General features: G+C 41.1%; 1 protein-coding gene and 1 long non-coding RNA gene across 2 annotated transcripts; one reads left to right on the forward strand and one right to left on the reverse strand.

The window, feature by feature from the left end:
• Nucleotides 1–3,866: 3,866 nt before the first annotated feature.
• Nucleotides 3,867–16,035, reverse strand: PPIC (peptidylprolyl isomerase C). Its single transcript, XM_010998822.3, has 5 exons — nucleotides 15,855–16,035; nucleotides 9,449–9,562; nucleotides 8,902–8,995; nucleotides 6,402–6,586; nucleotides 3,867–4,525 (listed from the first exon to the last, which is right to left on the reverse strand). The coding sequence occupies exons 1-5, from the start codon at nucleotides 15,969–15,971 to the stop codon at nucleotides 4,397–4,399; spliced, it is 639 nt and encodes a 212-aa protein (XP_010997124.1). The 5' UTR covers nucleotides 15,972–16,035; the 3' UTR covers nucleotides 3,867–4,396.
• On the forward strand, nucleotides 15,925–19,016 carry LOC105105063 (uncharacterized). Its single transcript, XR_010379573.1, has 3 exons — nucleotides 15,925–15,972; nucleotides 16,993–17,031; nucleotides 18,675–19,016. It is a non-coding gene; the product is annotated as an uncharacterized LOC105105063 (long non-coding RNA).
• Nucleotides 19,017–26,271: the final 7,255 nt, after the last annotated feature.

Consider the following 26,271-nt stretch of genomic DNA (forward strand, 5'->3'; position numbering starts at 1 on the left):
GCTTCAGGAAGAAAGTCCTTCATACCCTCTGAAAAATTAATGGATGTGGAAACTTACATGACTCCTAATAAAACTTCAGAAGTAGGCAATAGAAAGGATATTGGCATGTTGAGTCCCCTCCAAATCCTCCAAATTTATGACTCCCGATCGTACTGATGAACTAGTGGTGGGCTTTAAATTCCATTTATGGATTTAGTAATGCATTTTGTTCTCGCTATTAGTATTTGTCAGATAGACTTTTTTAATATTTCCCCTCCAGGCAGGACTCCTGTGACTAGTGACTAGTCTCTAATTCTGGATCAGTGCCAGTTGTTTTTCCAGCCCTCTAGAACATCAGTAACACTAGCAAATCTCCAAGTAGGTGATGTTATATCACACCTAACACTTACACTTGGCCAAAATTTTAAGTCCACAAGATGAATTGCAGACTTGCAGACTTAAGTAAAAGCCGTTATGTACTTAACGGTACCAAATTTTTCCATTACAAATCCTGTTTTTACTCTTTCTTAATTAAAAAAAAAAAAGTGCCTTGAGGGGACTTTGAATTTCTAAGCCTTCCAGATCAAAGATTTCTTCAGCTGTCTGAATTATAGGAATGTTGAAAAACAAAAACAAATCTTTTTCCTGCTATAAAATCCTTCCCATATTTTTGTCTTTATGTAACTCAAAACGGCTGACCTAAAAAATGAAGTTCTAAAAATTCACCAGAAATGGCGTAGTTCGTAATTTTGAAAGTGTCATTCTACTTAATCTGATCCAAGAATAAGTTTTTCTAAATTCTTATTTGATGATCTAGAAAATTGCCAAATAGCACTTCAAATAAAATAACATATGTCTAAGAATACCAGGATGTTTTAAATTGTTTATTAAAGTGATTCAGGACTAAATTGTAATAATTTGGGCATGGTGGTAGTGAGGGCTGGTGTAATTTTCCTCTGACTCCACAGACATCCTTGGCTACATATGTGTCCTTTTAGCAGCACGATTGGCAAAACAGGGAGCTGCTTATTTCAGAAGCTTTTGCAAGAAGGTGTAGACTTTTTATAAAGCAGTAGTTTATATGCAGTCATCATGTTGCTGATATTTTCAGTATACATCCTGACCCTCGGCATAAACTGCTTTTAGCGGGGGGGGTGACGTTAGCTCATTGGTAATCTGGTATAATAGCTACTCTTACAGTTTGCTACCAGGCACTAGTGGTCTCAGAATTTCAGCACTTCCAAAATGAACCACTTCTTACTTTGTCTCTAGAGAGATATTTCATTATGCTCATACTAATGAAAAAAACTAGATGGCAAATATGGTAAATAGGACGTGTTCTTTTGCACGAGGGGGTGGTAGTGGCTTAGTGCTTTCTGACACTTGAGACTTAAGGCACTTTTATATGTACAAGAGGACATTTGTTTCCAATTTCTTCCTGTGTTACCTTTAAATTTTTTAATAAGTTTTTTTCTAATTATTAAAAAGAAATACAGTCTAGAAGAAAATTAAAAGACAAAAAAGTAAAAAATACAAACATAAAAGAGTTTTAAAAATCCCACCATCTGCATTTGTTTTATGTCAATTTACATTTTGTTGATTTTTGCTTTATGAGAATGTATTTACATAATTGAGATCATGTTGCATACAGAATTTCTACTTTTTTCTTTAAAACATGTTACTCTGAGTTCTGTAGCATTAATCTTAATGACTGTATAAGATTGCTTTGTAACCATTTTGGGACATTCAAGTTGCTTCCAGTATTTTGCTAACATAAATAATTCTGCAGTTCACCACATTATACATAAAACTTTTCCAATATTGCTGTATTAGACAAAGATTTTAGGTTGTAAGCACAAGAAATCAGTTCACTCTGGCTTAAGCAAAAGGACTATATTAGCTTGGGTAACTAAAAACTAGGGATGGAGATGGCTTCAGGCATAGCTGGACTCATCTCAGTGTCTTCCGGAATCCATCTTTCCATCTCCTGGACCAGCTTCCCTTTGTGCCATTTTCATTCTCACGCCTGCTCCTTTACCTCCTCCCAAAAGATACAGCAACTCTTTCCTACTACTTCCAGCAGAACTCCCACAGCTGAGGCTCACTAACTCGACTGGTGTCATACATGGGTATCCCTGAGCCCATCACCAGGGCCAGGGTGTGGGAATATTCTGGTTGGCCTACAGAGCATCCCCATTCCCTCTCCCACCTCTCCCATGTGACTCCTCCATTGCCCTCACTCTGCACACCTGGACCCTTTGCTGTTTCTTGAACCCACCAGTCTGCCCTTCAGCCAGGGCCACTGCTCTTGTCCCCCAATGTCCCCACAGCTTTCTGCCCCCTTGCTTTCTTCAGGCCATACTCAGGGGTTTCCCTGACCACCTCTTCACTTTCTAGCCCCTCTCTCTGCTGCCTCCCTTCACAGACTTATGACTACCTGATGTTCTGTGTTCACATGGTGTGTCTGAATTACCATCTCCTTGCATGGGAACCACGAGGGCTGGCACTGTCTGTTCACAGCTCTGACCAGCATTCAGTATTCACCGAGTCAGTGAATGAGTTTGCCAGGCCAGGTGTGTACCCATCTGTTGGGTCAGCCCACCCTAAGGATAAGCAGTGCCTGAGGGGATGGTGGGATTCCTCAGAGAAAACAGGTGGTCATCTCCAGACCAAGCGGGACTGGATGCTGGACTAACCAAAACAGTGATGCCCCTTCAAGTTCAGACTGCTTTTGACAGCAAATTCCCAGGGGTGGGACTTCAAAGGATTCGAATGTTTTGAGGTTCCTGGTATGTTCTTTGCTGCCCCCTATAAAAATTCTCCTTGTAAGGGACAAAATAATCTTTCTTAAAGGAATATCACATTGTGCCCCCCTAAACTGAACTGGATAGGAATAACGGAAGAGCCTTACCCCAGCACCCCAACCCCTCACACCCGTGATCTGCCCTCAGCCTATCTCTGACCTCCCAGGTCCGCATGCTCCCGCTCCCTCTCTACCTGCAAGGCCTGAATCACAGATCTCACCTGGCAGCCAGCTGACTACCCTCTGTCCTTCAGAGCTCACCTCAAAAGTCCCCTCAGGAGCCACTAGAACAGCGCCCCTCCCCCACCGCACCCCAGCCTCTCCAGCAAACCTAGTGGTTTTTATACAGTGCCAAGACCCTTTTATTTGTTACCTCATTTATTCTGTCTTCATCACTAGAATGTAAGTTCCACGATGCCCTGTTCTCATCCATTGCTGTATCCCCCATACTCAAAGCTGGTACCTGGCCTATCAAAGGCCTTTCATAAATTCTTCTGGGAAAAAAAAATAACCAACTGCTCTTCAGGAAAGCCGTAGCAATTAACACCCCATCAGCAGTAAGAATGCTCATTTCATCTCATCTCTCACTGAAGCAGTTTTCTTAGAACACAGCTCAAGAGGTGGATTTTTTGGACCTTCACTGCGTGAGTCTCCAGGTCTCAGAAGAAGCTGTGGGGCCGTTTTCTAGCAGCTCCCCTCTCACCTGAACAGAGATCAGGTGCACTGTGCTACTGCCAGGTATGTTACAACAAAGCCCTAACAAATCTAGCTTAAGTACAGCCTGAAGCTTCAGCTCCACTATGTAAATGAAAAAAAAAAATCCTTTTTGTTGCAACTGGACTCAAGGGAACTTTCTAAAAATGTTACATTGAGTAAAAATTAGTGAGAAATCATCTCAAGTATTTGGGATGTGGATGGGCACCATTTCTGTGCATTCCCATCCCCGATTATCCAGCTGTGTTTGTATTTTGATATACAGAATCTTCTTTAGTCTGTTCATCATTAACATGAAAATGCATATGCTTTTGTACATTACTTTTTCAAAGAACTTAGGTTTAAAAAAAAGTCTTGCAAAAATAATTGATCTATATAAAAAGTATTTAATATAGAGAACACCAAAGCACCTTTCACAGGTAAAAGTCCCTGTGCCATATATCAGATAATACTAATCAAATCTCCCTTTACCTGAAAAGAATTTCTGTTTGAATACAAAGTAATAAACTTCCAATCCCCATCTTTCTCAGACAGATCTTATATATCACTCAACCCAGGTATCACAATTAATCCAGCAAAGTAATGAATGTGTTCTTCAAAAGAATATAGCCAATAAAAAATTTTCTAGTTTAAAAATAGCACCACTTGAGGAGAGGGATATGTCTTTTAAGTGCAAAGTCCCTAAGCAAGTGATTTACCAAAATTCATGGAAACTAAACTTTGAGTGGTTGATCTTTGTAACTTCCCTGTGATCTAGGGCGGAAAACAGAAGAAAGTTTAAAAACAAAGCAAAACAGTAACTTTGAAGACTCAAAAGACACACACACATACACACACACACACACACACACCCCTACACCCCTGCCAGAGTGTGTGCTTCTTTGTTTTCTGCTAGTTGTATCACCAGTCAGCGACCTCTACCACAAAGGGCGTTTTCACATCGATCTTGCCGCTGTTGACGATGGAGCAGTCGGTGAGCGGACGGTCATGCCCATCAGTTGCCTGCAGTTCTATGGAGTGGACCACTGTCTGGTGAGAGAAAAGTAGACCCATGGTTCACTACTGACCAGCAACAGTGGTGATCCAGAAGTGAAATCAATGTGAAGTCTGAAAGCCCAAGAGGGGATAAGTTGTTTTTTATGATTATAAAAACCATGCAAGCTAAGTATGGAAAATTTAAAAATAGTCAGGAAGTTTATATATAACAGAATAAAATTTACCCACTACCTTGCCAATTAAAGAACATATTTGTGTGTTTCCTCCCTTCTTTTTATTAGTATTTTATATTCTAAAAAAAAATTAGATATTTTTACAAGCATCTAGCTCTAATAAAAAGTATTTCTACTCACTTGTTAGAACCCAGCTTAAAAGTTAGCATGGAGTTTGAGTCAGTTTCAGCTCCACTCTATAAGAGGTCTAGGCAGAAGAAAGTGGGCCAGAAAGCAGATTTATAAGCAGAGATAGTTCTGGGTTTGCCCATTTTAATGTGGACCCCACCCATTAATCTACAGGTTGAATCTGATACTTCTGTAACCTCAACCACACAGTGATGTAAAGGCCCCTTTGTCTACTCTGGAAGGCTCCAGAAGCCCATGTATCGCTTTATGCTTCATACTGTCAAGGACTCGGCAAGGGTGTGGGTATGTATGTGCACCTGTGCACACGTGTGAACCTAGAGCAGCAGCCACACGTCCGAATTACCTGTGGCACTTTAAAGCCTGTGTATTTAACGGTTAAATTGGACATTTCTGTGCTATGTTTACCACAATTTTTTAAATGCTTATTTGTGGGCCCACGTCTAGAGGTTCTGATTCTGTGAGTCTGGGGTGAGGGCCACTGTTAACAAAGCAACCCAGATGATCTCTGGAGGATCAGAGGATGGAATTCAGAAGATTCTGAAAATCCCTTACAACAGTAGAAACACAGTTTTTTTTTTCTTATTCTGTAAAGACAGTTATAGTTTTCATTTGTTTTTCAAGGTAGTTTATGACTCACAAATTGTGAAGGACTGTTCATCTGAGACCAGGCAGCAGGTGTCCCAGGATGTGTAATGTTGGGAGTGGAGGAGAATGAGGATTTTAAGGTTCCTATTGTGATTATGATTGTGAATTGGACCCCATGGATATTCTTTGAGACATAGCAGCATAAACTTGAATTCTCTTTAGTAATTTTGGTTGCTATACTCTGTGTCTTTGAAGGTGACTTATGTCTGTACTGAACCACGTGGGGCTCAGGGTTTTTAAAAATACTTTATTTTAAATTGTGGTAAGAAACACATACCATAAAATTTACCATCTTACCCATTTCTGAGTGTACAGTTCAGTAATTTAAGTATATTCACATTATTGTGCAACTGATCTCTAGAACTTTTTCATCTTGTAAAACTGAAGATTTATAGTGATACCCATGGAACACCAGCTCCCCATTTCTGAACCCAAGCCCCCAGCAGCCACCATTCTACTTTATGTTTCCATGTATTTGACTAGATACCTCATTTAAATGGAATCATACAATCATTTAGTGACGAGCCTGTTTCACTTAACAGTATTCTTAAAGTCTGTCCATGTTGTATAGCCTGTGACATGATTTCCTTCCTTTATAAGGCTGAATCGTATCTCATTGTATGTACATACAGGATTTTAGTTCATTACATTAAAAAGAGTTTCCAATTATATCAAGTAGTGAGATAAATTAAGTACTCAACTTCTCATGCCAAGTCCTCAGCTTTGCCCCAATGCTCCTAACAATTAAAATACCATACCACATATAATTTATTCACCTCGGAAGAGGCAAGTCAGCATATAATTATGGCTGTCTAACAAGCACATTTATAGATTAAATCACTAAAGGTACCCCCATTATAAATATAAAGCTTTGAACAAGAAAAAACAATATATCAAGTTACCATTCCATCGATGACTTTTCCAAATACCACATGCTTGCCATCCAGCCAGGTGGGCTTGGTCAAGGTGATAAAGAACTGAGAGCCGTTGGTGTCTGGCCCTGCATTGGCCATGCTGACCCACCCAATGCCATAATGCTTCAGTTTGAAGTTCTCATCTGGAAACGTCTCACCGTAAATGCTTATACCTGGGTGAGACAAAACAAAAAAGGGGAGAATCAACAGATGTTATATGAAAGGAAATTCCTCAAAGGAAAACATAAAGTTTGAGTAGAACTGAGTAATAGAAGCCTGTAGGAGGTGGGGATGGGAAAAGATGGTCCAACATAAGGAGGAATAAAGCAGAGGATAAAATTAACTCCTTAAGGAAACAGAACACCAGGGACTGAAACAAACAAATGAAAGTATGACACAAGATAGTAGGGTCCCCTCTGGCCTCAAACCAAGACCCAAACCATGACCAAGCAAGTCAGTGATTTCACTCTGAAATGGGAAGGAAGCAATGGACAGGATGAAATCCTGAACCCAGAGAGAAAGAGGACGAGCCATCCTAGTGGCTCCAACTCTGTCCTGAGATTCAGCTCACTTGTCCTGGGTCACTCCTGTCTCAGCACCCAACCCAACTAGGGTGCAGTATGCACCTAGTCTACACTCTCAGCTAATTCTCACAACAGTCCCAGAGAATGGGTATTCTCATTCCTATTTGAATGGTAAACAGAGATTATCAGACTCACAAACGGCAGAGCAGGACATGAACAGTGATGTTCTGACTCTAACACTCTTTCCTGCCTCAGCACTAAGAGCAATAGTGCCAGCCTGGAAGTCATTAGGCATGGTGACTTCAGGGCTCACCAGGATACAGAGGGTGATGGCAATTGAGAGCACCCAAGGATCCAACCTTGAACAGAAGCCCCAGAGGCAGGCATGTAGGCTGGAGTCCTAGCATAGCAGCAGGGAGAGCAGAACACATTTTTCCTATAAAACAACAGTACGGACCAGGAGAAGTATCTCTCCATTCTCCAACACCTTGAGTGCCTGTCATGCCCACCTCCTCCACTTTAGGACTCCTTATCCATCGGTGACCAACCTTAAAGCCCTGGCTCAGTTAGAAGGACCAGAAGTGGCTATCAAAGGCAAACAATTTATAGCTGATTGGTCAGTGACACACAAGATAGCCTGGCAGGAAATTTCTGCCTGCAGAGAGGTCTAGGCTAAATTTAAGTGATCCAAAAAGTCCTATCTCCAAAACAGAATATTTTAACTCTGCACATGCACACACACATACGGCAGGAAAAGCAGGCAGAGACACACAAAGAAAAGAGGACACAGTAAAGCTCTGTCACCATTACTTCAGGGCCTCAGGCAGGATGGTGGGGTGCCAGTCCAGAGGGGACCAGTACTGGAGCTGCAAGCTTTTCCAGTGAGACTCAGCTCTGCAGCGGCTGGGACTACTGTGCTGAGCATCCTCACCAGCCCCATTAACCCAAGCAACCTGCACATGTTCTTCTGCTCCATTCAACATTCCCATGCCCGGCAGCATCTCCGCAGGGACTAAAACAATCGTCCCGAAATTTTGGACAAAGCCAAGCCTTTAATGGTAGCCATTTTGTTATAAATAAACCATTGCAATAAACATAAAATTAGCCCTAGGGCTTGAAAATGACCCAAGTGTTTCTTTAAAAAGTTAGCAGTTTAATATCCACCAAAACCAGTATTTGCTGAAATAGAAATCTTAAACCTGAAGTAAATTTAAATTCTGTGTAATTATGTATATTATGTGTGTGTTCAGGAAAAGAACTCACAACATTTTTGAGGAAAAACGGTCACAGGGGCTGGGTAGCTGGAATCCTCAGAAACAGTAAGCTCAGGGATATCTGAAAAGCTATAAACTTAATTATTTGTACTTTAAAGAACTCTAACTTTGTTGATAAAAATTAAGTTACATTATATTTGACAACTTGTCTATTACTTTCACTTTTTTTAATTATTGAAAAGCTCACAGTAAAATGAAAGAATTTTGAAAGAAGGAGGCAAATTCACCTGTAATCCTGTCACCTAAGTGTCAGTCTGATCACCCTGGCATGATGCCCTCAGGCCTCCTGCACCAACCTACACATTTGCAGCTGGCTGCCACCACACTGTACAGTTTTATAGCCTACCTTTCTTTGTGATGACAAACGTCTTTCTGTACTGCTACATACTAGGAGTCTACCATTCAATCACTGCAGAACAGTCTACTAAATGAGTACATCTCCACTATAGAAAGATAATGAACACCAAAGCAATACTGTTTTAAATTAGGAAGCCTAACTCATTTGTACCTACCAAGATCTTGTTAGATGAGGCTCCCCCCAAACTCCATCCTTCTTAAAGAATTAGATTGGTTGTCTTTATGACTTTGTTCTTTAAACCTGGGAGTTCGATATACTGGATAAGTATATTGTCTTAATCTCAGGTTTCACTTTGGTAAGCAGGAAAGGAAAAATGTGAGAGACCACATTACCGCCAGTGCCGTCTCCACGGGTGAAGTCTCCTCCTTGAATCATGAAATCTTTGATGACACGATGAAATTTGCTTCCTTTATATCCATATCCTTTCTAAAGAGATTAAGTCAATTAAATATACAAGTAGATATAACCCATACTGAAAGATAAAGCCCAGTGTTTATCTGGAAATGACAAAATGAGAAAGTTACACAAAATATCTACAGAACTAGATCAGGTCCTTGCAATAATTTACTGATAGAAATTTATCATTAGCTGACCAAAAAATACATAAACAAACTATGGAAGTAAAGTACTAATGTGCATAAGTAAAATAGAGAAATCTGCATTTTCACTTGATAACTGTTTCCCCCCACTTTCTAAAACCCTGAGTGCTTGAAGAATACACATTTTATAGGAAAATAAAGTAAAATATTATTAGATGTCTCAGGTTCATCTCACTTACTAACTTAATACTTATTTTCCCAGCATGCATCTTTATGCTTGGCTTAAAAGAAGGAAGATCCAATTGTGTGCACAGTTAACGGGAATAAAACTGAGATATACCTCTCCTGTTGCCAGAGCGACAAAATTTTCCACAGTCTTGGGCACGACTTTTCCAAAGAGGCCAATCACTATTCTGCCAACATCTTTATCTCCAATCCTCACATCAAAGAAGACCTGTGTGTGGTTGAAAGGCAGAAGGTTATAAGATGGAAAAGCCGTGCTATAGGGTAGGTGAACATTACAATCTGGGAGTTGATTCGCATGTAAGAGCCCTGCCCACCAGTATTTTATAAAGGGGTCGTGAAGGAGCATGAGATAAATTAGAGCTCTGAAACCATTCTGTAGGTGCTTCTCCCTCACAAATATTCATTTACCACACATTTATGGAGCACCCCCCTGGGCCAGGCCCTCTACCAGGAACGGTTTAAAGTCTGACTCAATGCTGTGAGAGGCAGCCAGTAATGTCTCCAGGAACTCCTCTCCTCCTCACCCCAGACCAACACTGCTGTCGCCTCCTGTTTCCTAGCTTTGTAGACGCAGGTAAGAGTGGAGACTTCTTCTGAGAGGTAATGCTCTCCCATCTTGGCAGGAGAAAAAACTGGTGAGGAGAGAAATTATCTAACCATCCAGATTTATTTATTTTTAAATTCGAGCACTGCCAAACTCCCACTGAGTGCTCAATAGACATCTGCTGTCAAGGGAACTGCGAAAGATGATCAAAACATACAGCACTCCTCCAAAAGGCCCGCCATGTGCTTCCAAACATGCTAAGGCACCAGGGCTCCAGCACGTCCAGAGAACAGCAGACATTACACTCGGGTCCTGACAGGACCATTTTCCCTGTACACTCAGACACCGAATGCAGTCGTCATGTTCCCGAAGTTGCACAAGTAGAACGTGTCCTTCCTCTATCACAACATTTTAGAACTGAAGAAAGAAAGCACACATCAGGAGTGAGTGTGAGTCACTTTTTTGCAGATAAACCTTAAAAATTCACTTGAACCTTTTTTTAACAGTTTCATCTGAAATGAAATTATACATGTTTTCCTTCACAAATCACTGTGTTCAGACGATTCTGAGACAGAACGCTTGAAAAGGCCACGGAGTCGAAGGGCATTCTATTAGCGAGTTTAGATTATATGAAGCAATTTACCGTTTGAATGGATAAAAAAAGACATTTAAGAGATGGCTTTAAAAAAAAATAAGAAGGGTTGTCACAGAAAAAGATGTCGTACAGTTTAGAAAAATCACTAAGTAAAGACTGTCAAGCTTTATTTAGTCCAAGACGAGGGCTTCTGCCAATATGTCAGTTCGTCTGTCACCGGGTGATGTGATATTTAGTGTTCCATGTGGCATTCTGCAATTTTACACGGCCAAAGCAGCAAAAATTGTTTTATTTATATAGTAGAATTTTCCAGAATGCACAAAAGACCGTGCCCTTGAGATGCAGCAGTGCACTAGAGAAGGACAATTCAGGAAGCAGCATTCACGTGCACAGGAGTCCAGTTGTGCAGAGCTGGGGCCAAAGAGAAGCAGGTTCTCCAAAGGGATTTCCGAGCCAAGGAGTAAATTCAATAACTGGCAATAAGGAAGCAGAACCAGGAAAGGAGTCGGGGACATAATTGTAAAGAGACACCATGTAAGCCAGTAGAAAAGCCTGCGAGACTTTAAAAATAAAGAAGAGAAAATAAAGTCCATGAACATCTCCACAGCAAAGAGAATAAAATGTGAGAGAGCAGTGTGAGAAGATGAAGAAAAAGTGTCTATCACCCAGCATAGCTCTTCAATAAGAATCTCCTTTTCTTACACGTGGCCTAGCACATGTATTAATATGATTTTTTCCCCAAACCTCAGCATCCTTCACATTCAATGAGTGATGGCAAGAAAATATAGCATAGTTTCCCTAACTCTAATGGAAATGAGAAAATCAGATCTTATTGTCAACAAATATTTGTCAAAGATCTATATAAAGGCAGTGTGAGGGGACCAGCTCCTGGAGGGCATCCGTGTCCTAAGGGAGCTTACATAAAGAGACCGGCCAAGTATTTGCAGCAACATGGATGGACCTAGAGATGATCATACTAAGTGAAGTAAGTCAGACAGAGAAAGACAAGTATCCTATGAGATCACTTATATGTGGAATCTAAAAAATGATACAAATGAACTTATGTACAAAACAGAAACAGACTCAGAGTTGTAGAAAATAAACTTATGGTTACCAAAGGGGAAAGGAGGAGAGGGATAAATCAGGAGTTTGGGATCAACAGATACACACTACTATATATAAAATAGATGAACAGCATGGGGAACTATATTCAATATCCTATAATAAACCATAATGGAAAAGAGTATGAAAAAATACACACACACACAACTGAGTTACTTTGCTGTGCACCAGAAACTAACACAACATTGTAAATCAACTAAACTTCAATAAAAAAAAAAAAAGAGGCCAAGAAAATGAACAACCACAATACAAGGTGGCCACATGTGACAAGTGCCCCAAGAACACTGTATACCCAGCGTTCTGGAGGGATGTTAAGGGCTGAAGGAAGGCATCCTAGAGAAGGTGTGATGTGAGGCCAGCCTGAAAGAAGGGAGCAGCCTCCAGGGATAAGAGTGGACACAAGCCCCACCTGGCAGAGTTCTTTCTGGAACCAGAGCACCAAGGCAGGAAATCTGATCCACGTGCAGAGAAGCACCACAACCCTTCTGACCACAACTGGCTGGGAAGGGAAACTCTCACCAGCTCCAGATGGCAAAGGAAGGATGCTGACTAAGAGATACAGGTTTTGTTAGGCCATGTTAGAAGTGTGAAAGACAAAATTTCAGTCTGAGGCTGAGTCCAGTTGGACTTCCATTGATCGTTAATATGGCTCTCTCTGACTATGCAGGGAATCCCTAAGGGGGTAGAAAAGCTGTTCTTAGATCCCCAGTGCCCAGCGCAGTGTCAGCTCAAGCAGGTTCTCAAGAAAGTCTAAATAGTTCAATGTAAGGTGATAATGAGGACCAGGGCACACACACCTACACACTCGGTGCAGGTGGCCAGGGTGGCTGTCAGGCAAACCCTCTCACCCTAGATCATCTGACTTTGATGCCTGTCCTTGGGAACAGGCCCTGTGCTAAACAAGTGGTGGGGCTGCAAAGCCCCTACCCCCTGGAGTCACAATCCCACAGGAGAGAAAGCACATGTACAGGGAGCTATAATATAATGGGAAGTCAGGTTTTATCAGAAGATGTGCACAGATAAAATGCCACGGATAGAGGTTGTTTCTGTAGGGATCAGGGCGGGCTTCCTGGAAAAGGTGGAACTTGGATTCCACGTTGCACTTCAGGAGCAGGCGCCTCAGTCACTCCTTTTTCCCCTTATGGCTGCCCTTGAAAGTCATTTGAAAATTATGGGGCACTGGAGGTGAGGAGAGACAGGGGAAGAGGCCAGAGGCACTCAAAACAGTCTGCCCCAAACCCCTGTATTGTTAATCCTGCTTCCGTTTGCAAAGCAGCTGGGGAAGACACCAAGTATGTGAGCTGTGATGTCAAGGAAACTGTTCCCAAACCCAGCTCCACTAATAAGTGGCCGTGGGACCTTGGGCAACTCTGAGCTCCTGTTCCTCATCTGTACGCAGATGATGATTCCTCTCAGGGCTGCACTGCCCGCAAGGATTACTAAGACAACACAAATAACACTAACAATTGACCTCTTAAATCAGTAACTTCAACTGGGGCTAAGTGCTTTACCTGCATTATCACATCTAATATGCAAAACCCTGCCTCCAGTAGGTATTATTTCCATCTCTATTTACAGAGGCGAGCCTCAGACATTATCAGATAACTCACTGTTACCCTGGCCTCAGCCTCTTGGCCACTCCAAGCTGCAGAAAGTGCCAGCAAGCTGTGACGTGCATGCAACTGGAAAGACAGCAGCATCACTTTCTATACTCGTGGTGCCTTTCCCTGCACAGAGCCCATGGCATCTGCTGGAAAATGCAGGGCTGCCAGTGCCAATTCAGTGGACTTTGAGACAGAGCCCTGACCCTAGCCCTCTATGGCTGGGCAGGAGGCTGAGGTGGTGGCTGTCAGCAGGATTCATGGACAAGGTAAGTGCCATGAAAGGGCCCTGGGGGGGGGGGGGTGCAGCACTTAACACCTCTCTTATTTACAGATTCCTATTTTTAAACAAAATCAGAGGAAAAAGTAAAGACTCCTGGGAGAGGGGTAGATATAGCTCAGTGGTAGATTGTGTGCTTAGCATGCACAAGGTCCTGGGTTCAATCCCCAGTACCTCTACTAAAAATTATAATAAAATAAAAATAAATAAACCTAGTAACCTCCTCCCCCCAAAAAAAGATTAAAAAAAAAAGACTACTGGGAAAACAATACACTAGAATGATAACCAATTAATCTACTTTTCCATACTCAGAGAAATCATTTTTAATGTCTCCATTTTCCAATAGATTCGCTATTTTTAAAATGCCCACTGAAAAGGTAATTCAACAGAGATGAATCTGTAGAAGGACATGCCTACACAGCTAGTTTTTAGAACTTAATGACAAACTCATGGAGAAAAAAGGAGATACGCTGAGTGACTATTTCAAAAGTACAGCACAGGAAAACTCAGTGACAGCACCCTGGACTTGAGGCTGAGATGCCCCAACTTTCCCCCTCGTGCAGCCCCCAGCTTCCTGCCCTCTCTGAGAGATTCCCAGTCCAGGCTGCACACCTCCAGAGATTGTGATTACTTGCTCTGGGGTGGGTCTCTGAACTGGTAGGTCTGAAAGCTTCCTGGGTGAAGCTTGTTCCCAAATAGTATAGGTGATGTCCTCACACTAAGAAATTATTTGTTGCTTATCTGAAATTCACATCTAACAGGGCATCCTGTATTTTATCTGGCAAACCTACTCCCACTCCCCTACCCCTATCTAACCCATCGGCAAGTCCTGTTAGTTATACTTCAAAAATCTATTTTCAGTCCCTCCCTGGTTTCCCATTTCCACAAATATCCCCCCTATTCCAAGCCACCACCATCTGGACTCTGACCTGGAGCTCTGAATGACCTCCCACTTCACTCTCCACTGAGCAGCCACAGTAATTGTTTAAAAGCATATACGAGATCATGTCAATCCCATTCTTTAAAACCCTATATTAGGGTGTATTTCCTTCATTTCATCATTTTATGAATTTTATGTTTATGGCTGTATCCCATGAGACCCCCCCCCCCCGGTAGTATCTGCAGGCTGAAGGCACCACTCCTCCCCCCACTCCCAACCCTTCAGCTCTGTGTAAGCTATTTCCCAAAACTTAGATACGCAAAAAACATCAAGGGGCTGGGAGGAGAATCAGCGCTCAAATCAATCAGGCTCAGTTTATCACTGCACACACCCCGTAGCGCGGCCTTTCTGTTCACCCTTAGGCTCCATCAGATGTTGGACTGAACCTCCCCCGCCCTTTATCCTGCCCTCTCCTCAGGTGGGGTCTGTGGTAGAGGGTGAAGACACTCTACTACTAGTTCAACACTATCATTTCTCCTGGCAAACACCAGACTGATTGTTAAGACCACTTGCAGCTGCCCTTCCTTCCGGATTCCAAGACGCTACCGCCAGCGGGTTTTCTCGAAGTGGTTATCAAGGGCACCAAATCATTCCCTCCCTTCGTCTCTCCCTGCACCCTCCCATTATCTTCTAGCCTTGGGTAAATATGCTGGGGGGAAAAAAAAAGAGCTGAAGCGGTAAAGACACAGTCTATGGCAGATGTCCCGCCTAATCGAGATGAAAAGGCTGGTCTCAGTTACACAGGTGCCGCCCGTGCTGTTCTGGGACCATCCCAAGTCCAGAGTCTACCCGCCAGCCGCCAGAGTCTGCAAAGCGCACCTCTCCCTCGCAGGGGAGGATGATTCCTACATTGAGAAGGAGAACAGCCTTTCGTTTAAGAAAAGCCAGGTAACGCCTGCACCGGCACCACTGCAACAGGAGCTGGACCTGGGCTCTGCCAGGGCGGGTGATAGCCGCGGCGGGCGGCCCAGTGCAACCCCTCCACTCGAAGCGCGTCTCCTCCGCCCATCCTCTCCCTACCCCGCCACCCCGCCCCACATTCTTCCTGCTTCTATTTCGGAGTCCCCGCCACGCCGTAGGAAGTACTCGGTTGTCTCCTTCCTGGAGAAAGGGCCCACCGGTTCCGGAAGCTTCTCCCAGCTCCTGGGCCGGTCACGTCGTACCACCAGCCCGGGAGACAGAGTTCAGACAGTCTGCGGCGGGGGCAGGCTGGGACACGGCCCTGCGCCCTCAAATCTCCAGGGGGATAGCGGCCCCCGCGCGCGGGCAGCCCCCTCCCACCAAGCCCCGCGGCCGCCTCCAGTCCTCAGCGCCCGGGAAGCCCCCTCCCCGCCCCTCGCCCGGAGATTCCAGTCCTCAAAGCTGCCTCATCCCCCCCGGCCAGCACGAGGGGAAGTTGCTGCCCGCCGCTCGGTCACCTTGGCCGTCACCGAGGGGCCTCTCTTACGGACGCCCGAGGCCCCTGTAGAAGGCACGAGCGCGCTGAGCCCCACGCAAAGCACGAGAAAAAGCAGCAGCCGGGGACTCGAGCCCATGGTGAGCGGTGGCAGTGGCAGCAGCGACTCCGATGCGACAGCTGGCGGGACTCCTGGCCGGCTGCGCCTGCGCACTTCCCGGTGGAGGGGGTGGGGGGGTTGTGGATGGAGCGGCTGGGGCAGGGCTGGAACCTGGAGCGCCTCCTCCCAAGTTCAGCCCAGCGACCCAAACTAGGGACTTGCAGAGGCGCGCCACCGAAGGCGCAGCCGCGTCCAACCGCCGCGAGGGCGGAGGGTCCGCTGGGCGCCGGGGTCAGGAGTGAGCCAACGCTGCTCGGGTTTGGCAGCCTCGACTGGGACCCGGGAGCTGAGGGGTGCGCGCTGGGGCATCTCCAGGAACTTACCGCGTAGACGCATATTAAACCTGATCCAAAGTCGATGACTCTCTGGGCTCCGGGTCCGCCTGGCAACTTGCGCACTCCAGGGCGGGGGACTCTGAGGACCGGTCCGCGTCTGTGACCGCATCTGCCCTTGGAGTAGCTTCTGCCACCCCAGCCAGGTTCCAGGGTTCCATCGGAGGCTTTAGTTAAGGTTTGGATGCCTCTCAGAACTTTGGGATCCCGGATGTTTTGACGTGATTCCACATAATGAATGACTTCTCACTGAGATTATTCAAGTTGGGGACATAATTTTTATAAACTTAAGAATTATGTTTAGGAAAATTATTTAATGGCTTGGGGAAATGCTCATATTTTTAAGTGGAAAACGTGGGTTGCAAAATCACATAAAAATTAGGATCTCAGCTGTGAAAATAAATATATAAAGGCATTTTAAAGATGAAAAGGAATGTACCAAAACATCTACAGTAGCTATGGTGATAGAATAATGGATTTTTGTTTTCTTTGTAATTTTCTGTTCTCCCAGATGTTCTACATTGAGCATGTAAGTATTTTATAATCAGGAAAACGTTATTTTAAATCTCGGTGCTTTTTGAATTAGGACTTAAAAGAACCTTTTATTTTAGTGTAATAGCTCCAAAATTAACTACAAATTAATAATAGTATTCTCTTGGTTTTCTTAGGGGCTGGTGCCACGACTTTCAAGACAGGATTTTCCTTGGGTAAGCAGATAGGATTCCTATGTGTGACTAAGTGTAGATCTAAAATTACACTGAAAAAAATTTAAATTACACTGGAACCATTTATTATGTACACAAGGAGTAACAACTTTTGAGGGCTGGGCAGAACATTTCTGAACTATTTTGATATTTCAGTCCAGTAAAGGATCTAATGGCTTGCCTCATCACCCCTACCCACAATAAAGAAAGAGTCCCCATTTTGTAGCAAGCTAAGGATATCAGAGCACTTATTCCTGTATTTATTCTTTTTGATCCAGGTCTAGTACAATGTCTGGTGTATAGTGGTTTCTCAGTAAGTATTTGTTCAGTGAATAAATGTGTCTATCTACTTTTAAAAATCATTTTATTGGGAAGATTAATGCAAATAAAGGAAAGTGCACAAAATGTAAATGTGCAGATCAAGGAATTATCACAAAGCAAATACAGCTAGAACCCCACCCATCCAAAGAAGTGAAATACTCATCAGCTCTCTAGAAATTCCTCTTGTAACCACTCCCAGTTATTAATGCTTGCTTCTCCCTAAATTAACCACAATCCTGACTACTTACAATATGGTTTAGTTTTGTTTTAACTTTATGTAAATGGAATCTTATTGTATGTCTTCTTTTGCTCAAATTTATGTGTGTGAAATTCATCCATGTTTTTGTGTGTAGCTATTTTGATGTCTAGTACAAGGTAGGGGTTGAATTTATTATTGTTTTTCCATATAAATTCCACTTGTTTCAGCACAATTTATTGAAAAATGTCTTCTTTACTTGCTGCTCTGTAATGCTACTTCTGTCATGGAACAAGGGTCCCCACCTGCATGGGTTTGTTTGTGGACCCTCTTTTCTGTCCCATCAGCATATTTGTCTATCTTTGTGGCAACACCACATTATCTTAATGAAAACAGCTTTAAAATAAGTCTTCATATTTAGTAGTACAAGTCTTCCCACTTTGTTCAACAGATTCTTGGCTGTTCTTGACCCTTTATGTGTCCATATAAACTTGAGAACCAGCTTGTCAGTTTCCATACTGGGATTTTGATTGGAATTGCATTGCATGTATAGATCATTTTGGAAAGACTTGGCATATTCCTCCATTTATTTAGATCTCTAATTTCTCTCAGTAAGTTTTCATAGTTGTCTGCCTAAAGGTCTTACACATATGTAGATTGATTTCAAGGTGTTTGGCTTTTTTATGCTACTGTAAATTATGTATTTTTAAACACTTATTTTCCTGTTTGTTGGTATTATATCATAGTAAAGTTAATTTTGTATGTTAATCTTCAATAGACTAGTTTGTTAAACTTACTAATTCTAGTAAATTATCTGTGAATTACTTAGGATTTTTCTGCATAAGCAACTATATCATCCATGAATAATAATAGTTTTATTCCTTCCTTTTAATCTGTATACCTTTTATTTCTTTTTCTTGCCTTATTGCACTGGCCAGGACATTCAGTCCAAAAAGAAGTGACAGTAGGATGAGTCCTTGTTTTGTGGGTTAAATTGTGCCCCCCAAAATTATGTTGGTGTCTTAAATCCAATTATGTTATGTCGAAGTCTTAAATCTTAGTATCTGTGAATGTGACCCTATTTCCAAATAGGGTTTTTTTGTTTTGTTTTATTTTGTTTTTGTTGCAGATGTAGTCAAGTTAAGATGAGATCATACTGGTATAGGTTGGCCCTACTCCAGTACGACTGGTGTCCTTATATAAAAAAAAGGAGAAACAAAGACGCACACAGAGGAAAACACCATGTGAAGACAGAGACAGAGATTGGAAGGATGCATCTGTAAGCCAAAGGATGTCTAGGGTGGCTGATAACCACCAGAAACCAGGAAGAGGCCAGGAAGGATCCTCCCCTAAAGCCTTCAGAGAGAGCATGGATCTGCCAACACATGGATCCTATGGTAAATGTGTGTTTCATTTTGTAAGAAACTGCCAAGCTGTCTTCCATAGTGGCTGTATCACTTTGCATTTCTGCCAGCAATGAGTTGAGTGTTCCTCTTGCTCCACATCCTTGTCAGCATTTGGTGGTGTCAGTATTTAGATGTTAGCCTTTCTAATAGGTGTGTGGTGATAATATTTTAGCTTTCAATGTTGTGTAATCAAAATTTTTCTTCCTCTTCCTCTCCTTCTCCTTCTTTTCCTTCTTCTCATGAATAACAACATTCCTGAGAAGAAAGAATCCTGAAAACTAAGACACAAAGAAGTTAGTGTTTTGTTTTGTTTTTTAATTTATTTAAACTAAAAGCAAACTTAGTTACCCATTTCTCATACCCCCATCTCCCACCTCTGGCATTTCACCATCTGTTCTCTGTATGAGCTTACTTTTTTTTTTTTTTTTTTTTTGGTTTTCTGTTTTATTTTGTTTAAGATTCCACATATCAGAGATCATATGATACTTGCCTTTCTCTGACTTATTTAATTTAATTCATCATTTTTTTAGCCTTTCTTCTTTTATATTGCTCTATGTGCAATTAAAATGATAAAATTCCCCTTAAGGAGCACACTTCAGATGCTTTCCACAAGTTTTGATATATAGTATTTTCATTATCATTCAGTTAAAAATATTTTCTAATTTATACTTTTTTTTAAAAAATCTGAATTACTTTGAAGTATAGTATTTTATTTCCCAAACATGACTTTTTGATGATCTTTTTGTTGGTGATTTCTACCTTAGTTGTATTGTGGTGAGAGACCATATACTTTATTATCTTATTCTCTTAAAACACATGGTGACTTGCTTTATGAGATAGGACATTATCAATTTTTTTGGAAACTGTTTCCTGTGTATTTAGTGCATTCTGCCCTTACTGGACTCAGTATTCTATATATGTCTATTAGACCACATTTGTCAATCTTGAATTTCATATCTCTATCTTTACTGACTTTTTATCTACTTCTTACAAGGGTTGTAAGAGTTACTATAAGAGTGTGGTAAAAGCTCTCATTATGACTGTAGATTGTCTGTTTCATCTTGTAGCTCTGTAAATTTTTCTTTATATATTTTTCCTTATGTGTTTTAAGGCAACTTTGCTGGGTGCAAACAATTCCAATACTGTTTTGATAAATTGAATTCTTGTAATTATGAAATGTCACTCAAATTCTAGTAATACTTTTTCCTTAAAGTCTGATACTACTGTAACTCACCATCTTTCTTTTGGCTACTGAATGCATGGTTTATCTTTTTCTATGACTCTACTTTCAATCTTTCTGTGCTTATGTTTTAATAGATCTCTTGTAAATAACATAAATTGTTTTTTAGTGAAGCTTGATCATCTTTGTCTTAAGTAGGATATACAGTCTGTTTACATTTACTGTATTTACTTAGTATGTTTGGATTTAAATCTAACGTCTTCATATTTTATTTCTATTGGTACCATTTTATGTTCCTCTTTCCTTTCTTGTTTTATTCTGTTTCGGTGGAACAGATTTTAGTATTCTGTATTCCTCTTCTACTAGTCTGATGGTTACTCATCCTTTTAATACTCTATCAATAGTTTTACTGAAGATTACAATGTGCAGTCTTGACTTTTCAAAGCCTAACATTACCTGTTAGTTTTACTCTCTTTCTGGATAATACAAAACCTGAGGACACTTCTATTTGCCTTCTGTGGAATTTTATGCAATTGTTGTCATGTATTTTATTTTTAGCTGCCCCCAACACATAATCAGTGTTGCCTAGTGAAGTCATATACGTTTAGATTTATTGACATATTTACATTATCTCTTTATTACTTTCTGTATTTCTAAATTTAAACACTGATCATTTTCTGAAGAACTCCATTTGGTAATTCTTTAAGTGCTAGTCTGCTGGTGAAAAGTTATTTTATTTTTCTCTGAAAATGTCATTCCTGGAGGATATTTTTGCCTAGTATAAAATTATTTTCTTTCAGAATATGTCATTTCTTTTGAATTCTAGTTTCCATTATCTCTATTGAGAAATCGGATAAGACTCCTTTGAAAGTAATCTGTCTTTTGAAAATCTGGTGATTTTGATATTTTTTTCTCTCTGTATTAGGGTTTTAAAGCAGTTTTACTAGAATTTGCATAAGTGTAGATTTCTTTTTATTTATCCTGCTTGGGATTCATGAGTCTTCTTAATTCTGTGACTTGATGTCTCTTACCAACTTTAGAAAATTCTCAGTCATTAACTATTCAAAAGTCACTCGTAGTCTCTCTCACTACCTAACACAATTACTCTCATTTGTGTACATTCCTTTATAGTCTCTCGCACAAGTTTCAAAAGCATTTGTGTGATATAATCATAGTGTAAATTGTACAATTAAAACTATAGATAAAATGTAAGATTAATGTAAAATGTATGCATTATGTTTTACATGTATGCAAATATACTGCATGTGTGAATTATAAAGGGGATTAGCAACTCTGTTGGCAGTTATCTCTGGCAGCGTCAAAATAAACAATGGAGGTGTATTTTTATAGCTTGCCACTTTTGCTGTAGTTTTGATTCATCACAAAGAAGGAGTGCTAATGTTTCACTTATTAATGACTTATAAGTACCATAGAGTGCAGTTTTATCATGGTTAGTTCTTTCTAGTATATCAGAAGCAAGTTTTAGATTTCTGCTCCTTTTAAAATAAATATGGCTCTCAAAGCTACATTTCATTGTCTTTCAAAAACCTTTATTTTTTGTCCACTGTGTTTTCTCTTCATTTATATAAATAACACCTTAGTTGAGTCAAACATTACCTTCCCCTGAAACTACAATGAAACTTGGCTAAATTAAACTCATATTTAGCAAATAAATGCCTAAGGCTTTTGTTAATGGCTAGTTATTTGAATTGTGGGGTTTTGCCCAGGAAATTTCTTTCACGTGTTAAGATGAGAGTACAGTCACCTTAGATCATGTAGAGGGACTAGAGTCTACTGGCTAGGATGCCGTATTGGAGTGAAATTACTGGGGCTCTCTTATTGTCCCCATCTTTAATGTGCATGGCATGTTTTTTTCTGGAGCTAATTATTTACTCAGATCTTCTTCCTCCATGGACTATTAGTGCCAAACTTTGGTGACAAAGTTTTCAAGGAATTAAAAAGTCATCTTTTATTTCCTAACCTGGACATAACTAAAAAACACTCTTAATGACAGGCGATGCCCCCATTCTCACCCTCCCAGAGCTCCTTCACCAACCAGAAAAGGAGGGGCAGCACTGAGTTTTGTTGGCACTTACCCACACCAGACCCTGGGGTGCAGAAATGAAGATTTGAAGATGCATGGTTCCTGCCCTCAGGAAGCTTCAAAGGGAAGATGTGTACATGAAACAGGTTTAAACTATGTAAAGTGACTTTTATTTCATGTCAGTCAATGGTCCTGAGCGTATGAAGTGGAGATTCAGCCCATTGAGAAAAACTGCAGAAGAGAAATCTAACCTTCACTGAGTTCCTACTACGTGCAAGGTACTTGCTTACAATATCCCCTTTAATCCTGTGAGCTAGGTATTGTTAGCAACATAAAACTGAGGAACTGAAGTTCATTTGAAACTTTAATATGCATGTTTTTATGAAGTTCAGGTGTGATGGAGATTTCACAACTATCTAACCTAAAGTAAGTGGTCAAAAATAGTTAACTTAGGGAACACAGAAGCATAGTTGGGTCTGAGTATGATAATTGGGAAGTGACAAGAAGTGGCGAGCAAGTGAATATGGCTCTTGCAACTCAGAGTGTAGTAGGGGATTGATTAAACACTGATTATATTCCAAAAATTAGGGAAAATACGTTTACGTGAGGGAACTGAAATGGACTGCTATGAAACCCTGATGATACCTACTTCATGCTGCATTAATCTGGGTGCTGGATGTGTCTACCTTGACAGGTCAGCAACCTTTTAAAAAATTGTTTGGAAACAACCTGTTATTTAATTGATCTGTTTATTTATGTTTTCTCCTATTCACTGTTATTTACTATTCACCATGGCTGCCAACTTTTAAACAGGCTTGGTATAAATGTTTGTTCCTAAACCTTTGCAGATAGATGTGTTTTATGTAACAGTTATGGGTCCATTAACATGAAGCACTAAAATACAAAAAGAAACTAAAGAGATTTATAAGCATATGAAATGCCCTCACCAGAGACAGCTGAAATAAAATATCCAAAGTCAAAGGAACATTTGTGAAGTTACTACGAGCAGTTTATCTACTTCAAAACATGTTTTGTGGGACAGAGGCATACTATATATTATTCTTAATTTAAAAGGTAAAATACAAATTGATTCTCATTTACTGATAACGCTCTCTCACTGTATTTAAGGACACCCTACTATTGTAGAAGAGAGAAATCCCACTGTAAATACTTCTTTGTCATTTGTATTCTTGGTAATAGAAATTGCTTTAATGATTTTTCTTTAAACCCTGGAAATTTCAGAAAGCTTAAATTATTAGTATTTTTAAGTGACATTAAAAGACTTCCAGTATTCCTGTTTTGCAAAAATACCCAATTCTGAGCCCAGTTGCTGGTAGCAACAGTAGTCTACAGGGCAATTTTTCTTAGCTGCAGCTTGAGCTATAATTAGTATCTTCAGAAACAAACATTCCCCCTACACATACCGAAAAAAAAAGTTGGTAAAGTAAAATGGTGGCATCTATCGCCTCGTTAAAACATCAGATTGACAAAGTCCATGTACTACTCTGTTTCAAAAAGTTCCAGCTCTTTTAAACATTGGCATTCTTATCATTTTGTGCGTTCGTTCGGTGCTGGCCACTGGCTAACAGAGCCTGTGTGGATTTCTCCTTGGATATCTTTTCCTCCATCAACTGATAAGCCAGTTGCTCCTAGGATTTCTGCTCAAGAGCACTGCTCAGGAACGCAAGCTAATAGTACCTATTTGAAATTGTTGTAGAAAACATTCCTTCTCTTCTTCTGTTTGTTTGTTTCTTTCTCTTTATAAGGAAAGTAGGTCTAAAGGCTATTGAGTTTTCAGGTTGAGATGGCCCGGGCACCAGAGTGGCAGTTTAATATACTTTCCTTGGAGAGGAAAGACACTGACATTGTAAATCTAGCCTGTATTTGCTGTCATAGAACTAATCCATGGCCATAAAATTACAGTCAAATATAAAATAAACTGCAAGCCACTGTTTTTACATCAATCTATACAAACTAGCTAATGCATTATTTTAGGAGTGAGAACAAACATTTTAACTGATCCTTAAACATGAGTTAAAGTTCCTGTAGGTACAAATTTATTTTTACAGTAAAAAATGTTAAAATTCAGGAATATAGAAGGAAAAAAAACCCGTTAAAGTCCTAATTCCCCCAAATAAATACTTTTAACGCTTTGTTGTTTTTCCTGTCAACCTTTTGGTTATTCTGTTCATCCAGCTTTGCATTTTATCTTTTTCATTGAATTCAATTAATATAATGCTCTCTGGAATGTCTTCTATAATGATGTGTAAATTATGAGTTTAAATCATGCTTTTGGAAGATGTAAGATGGTTTACAGAAATGCTGAAGTGTTAAGTAGTGACTCTCTTGCCACTGCAAAAAAATTGTTCAAAAGAAAAGATTCTCCAATCTTGCAATCACCACACCATCGTTTCAAAAGTAGCAACTGAACATTGAATTTGAAAAGGAAGTGGGAAAAAGGAAAAAAGCCCAAGCCCAGGTGGGCACGGCTAAAGAGAGCCCGTACTTTTCCTCCGAGTCTCACCTGCTCTAGGCCGATACCAACTCTTGGCAAATCTCAGTGCCTCCTTTATGCTGCTGCCGCCAGCTAGGCCCGGCTTTCATCCAGACCTCTTAGACTCTCAACAGATAAGCATGGCGAGGTCTGGGGAAAGGAAATAATCACCAGCAGCGTGGAGGGGAGAGTCCCCTTCCCATCTCCCTGTGGCTGCTCTGTGCCCAGGCTGCCGGCAGAGGACTTCCAGCAGCACCACCACTTCGACCTGTTCTCAAGCATAAGCTGGATGAAAGTTTTGAAATAGGTTTAAGAAGTGAGGGTTTTTACCTCTCTTTCTACCAAGGGCACATCCTAAACTGATTTGAACGATCTGAAAAGCCTCTAAGATTTCCGCTCAATGAGGGAACATGCCAAAGACACTTGAAAACTGTAACATTTTTAGTAACAGGAGCCAGTAAAGTCCTCAAGGCTGAATGTAAATCCTGGAATTCTAGACTCTCCTGACTTGAAGGGTCTTTTCAGAAGTGATCTTTCTGTTATGAGTGAATGACTTGTAAGCTTCAGTTCAAAAAAACAAAAACCAGGGAGGTTATTAATTCCTTTTCGGGAGGTTACCGAAAAGTCTTGCCTTCAATTACAATGACTGCAAAAATAGTTTTTCAATTTACCTGAATTAAAAAAAAAAGTGGGAAATTATTAATCACAGTGATGGGTGTGTTTGCCTTGTTAAGAAGGTAAGTATTGAATGTGGAATTACTGTATCCTCACTGAATAACAAAAAATCCCACCCCCACCCCAGAATGCACACCCTTCTGTCATGTGACTGCTGCTCAGCTCATCCAAGGTGGTGTCCATTTCTCTGCCCCGTTGAATTCAGACTGGCCTTGTTCGCTTTGACCAATAAAATGTGGTGGAAGTGAGGTGGACTGAATTCCTAAGCCTTCGCCTCCAGTGGCCATGAGTGCTACCTGTACTTTCTGGGGCGCGGGAAGAGGCAGCCACCTGAGGCAGTGAGTGTAGCCTACAGCAGACTGAGAGGCCCACGGAGCAGAATCAGGCAACCACCACCGGCAGCAACTGCCAGATGCGTGAGGGAGGCCATCTTAGACTGCCCGCCCAGTCGCCCAGCCAGCTGGCTGCATGCTGCTGTGTGGGTGAGCAAAACAAGACCAGCAGAGGAACTGCCCAGCCAAGTGTGAGAGAGAAGTTGTTGTTTGAAGGCACTGGAGATTTGTGCCCTGCAGAGGGGATACTGAGGACCTCTGGACTGGGAGATGCCAGGCAGGGCTCAGGGGGGTGGCTACCATATCAAAACAGGGAAATTAAGCAAATGTTTGTGCTCCAAATGATGATTCCTTTCAGCTTATTTCCTATTTAACTCTCAGAATATAGAAGGCCAAATTTTGTCCTTCTAGGCAGAAGAGAGAAAAAAGTATTCCAGGTGGAAGCTTACCAGCCCTAGAGGAAAGACCTAAACCTACTGATATCCAAAGTTCCCCAACAGACAACCCAGCCAGATCATTCTACAGTGAAGTGCAACATGAATAGGCCGAAACTAAACATCACAAAACTTTCAATCAACTTTCTGGTTCCCCATAT

The sequence above is a fragment of the Camelus dromedarius genome, chromosome 3 (genome assembly GCF_036321535.1).
Source record: "Camelus dromedarius isolate mCamDro1 chromosome 3, mCamDro1.pat, whole genome shotgun sequence".
In the NCBI taxonomy this organism is placed as follows: domain Eukaryota; kingdom Metazoa; phylum Chordata; class Mammalia; order Artiodactyla; family Camelidae; genus Camelus; species Camelus dromedarius.

What these genes read in the sequence shown, in the direction of transcription:
- PPIC (XM_010998822.3), bottom strand. Translation starts at nt 15,971, where the DNA reads ATGGGCTCGAGTCCCCGGCTGCTGCTTTTTCTCGTGCTTTGCGTGGGG. An exon ending in CCGTGGAGACGGCACTGGCG is followed by an intron (nt 6,587 to 8,901) that starts GTAATGTGGTCT and finishes TGTCTCACCCAG; the next exon opens with GTATAAGCATTTACGGTGAG. An exon ending in GAAAAGTCATCGATGGAATG is followed by an intron (nt 4,526 to 6,401) that starts GTAACTTGATAT and finishes TTCTCTCACCAG; the next exon opens with ACAGTGGTCCACTCCATAGA.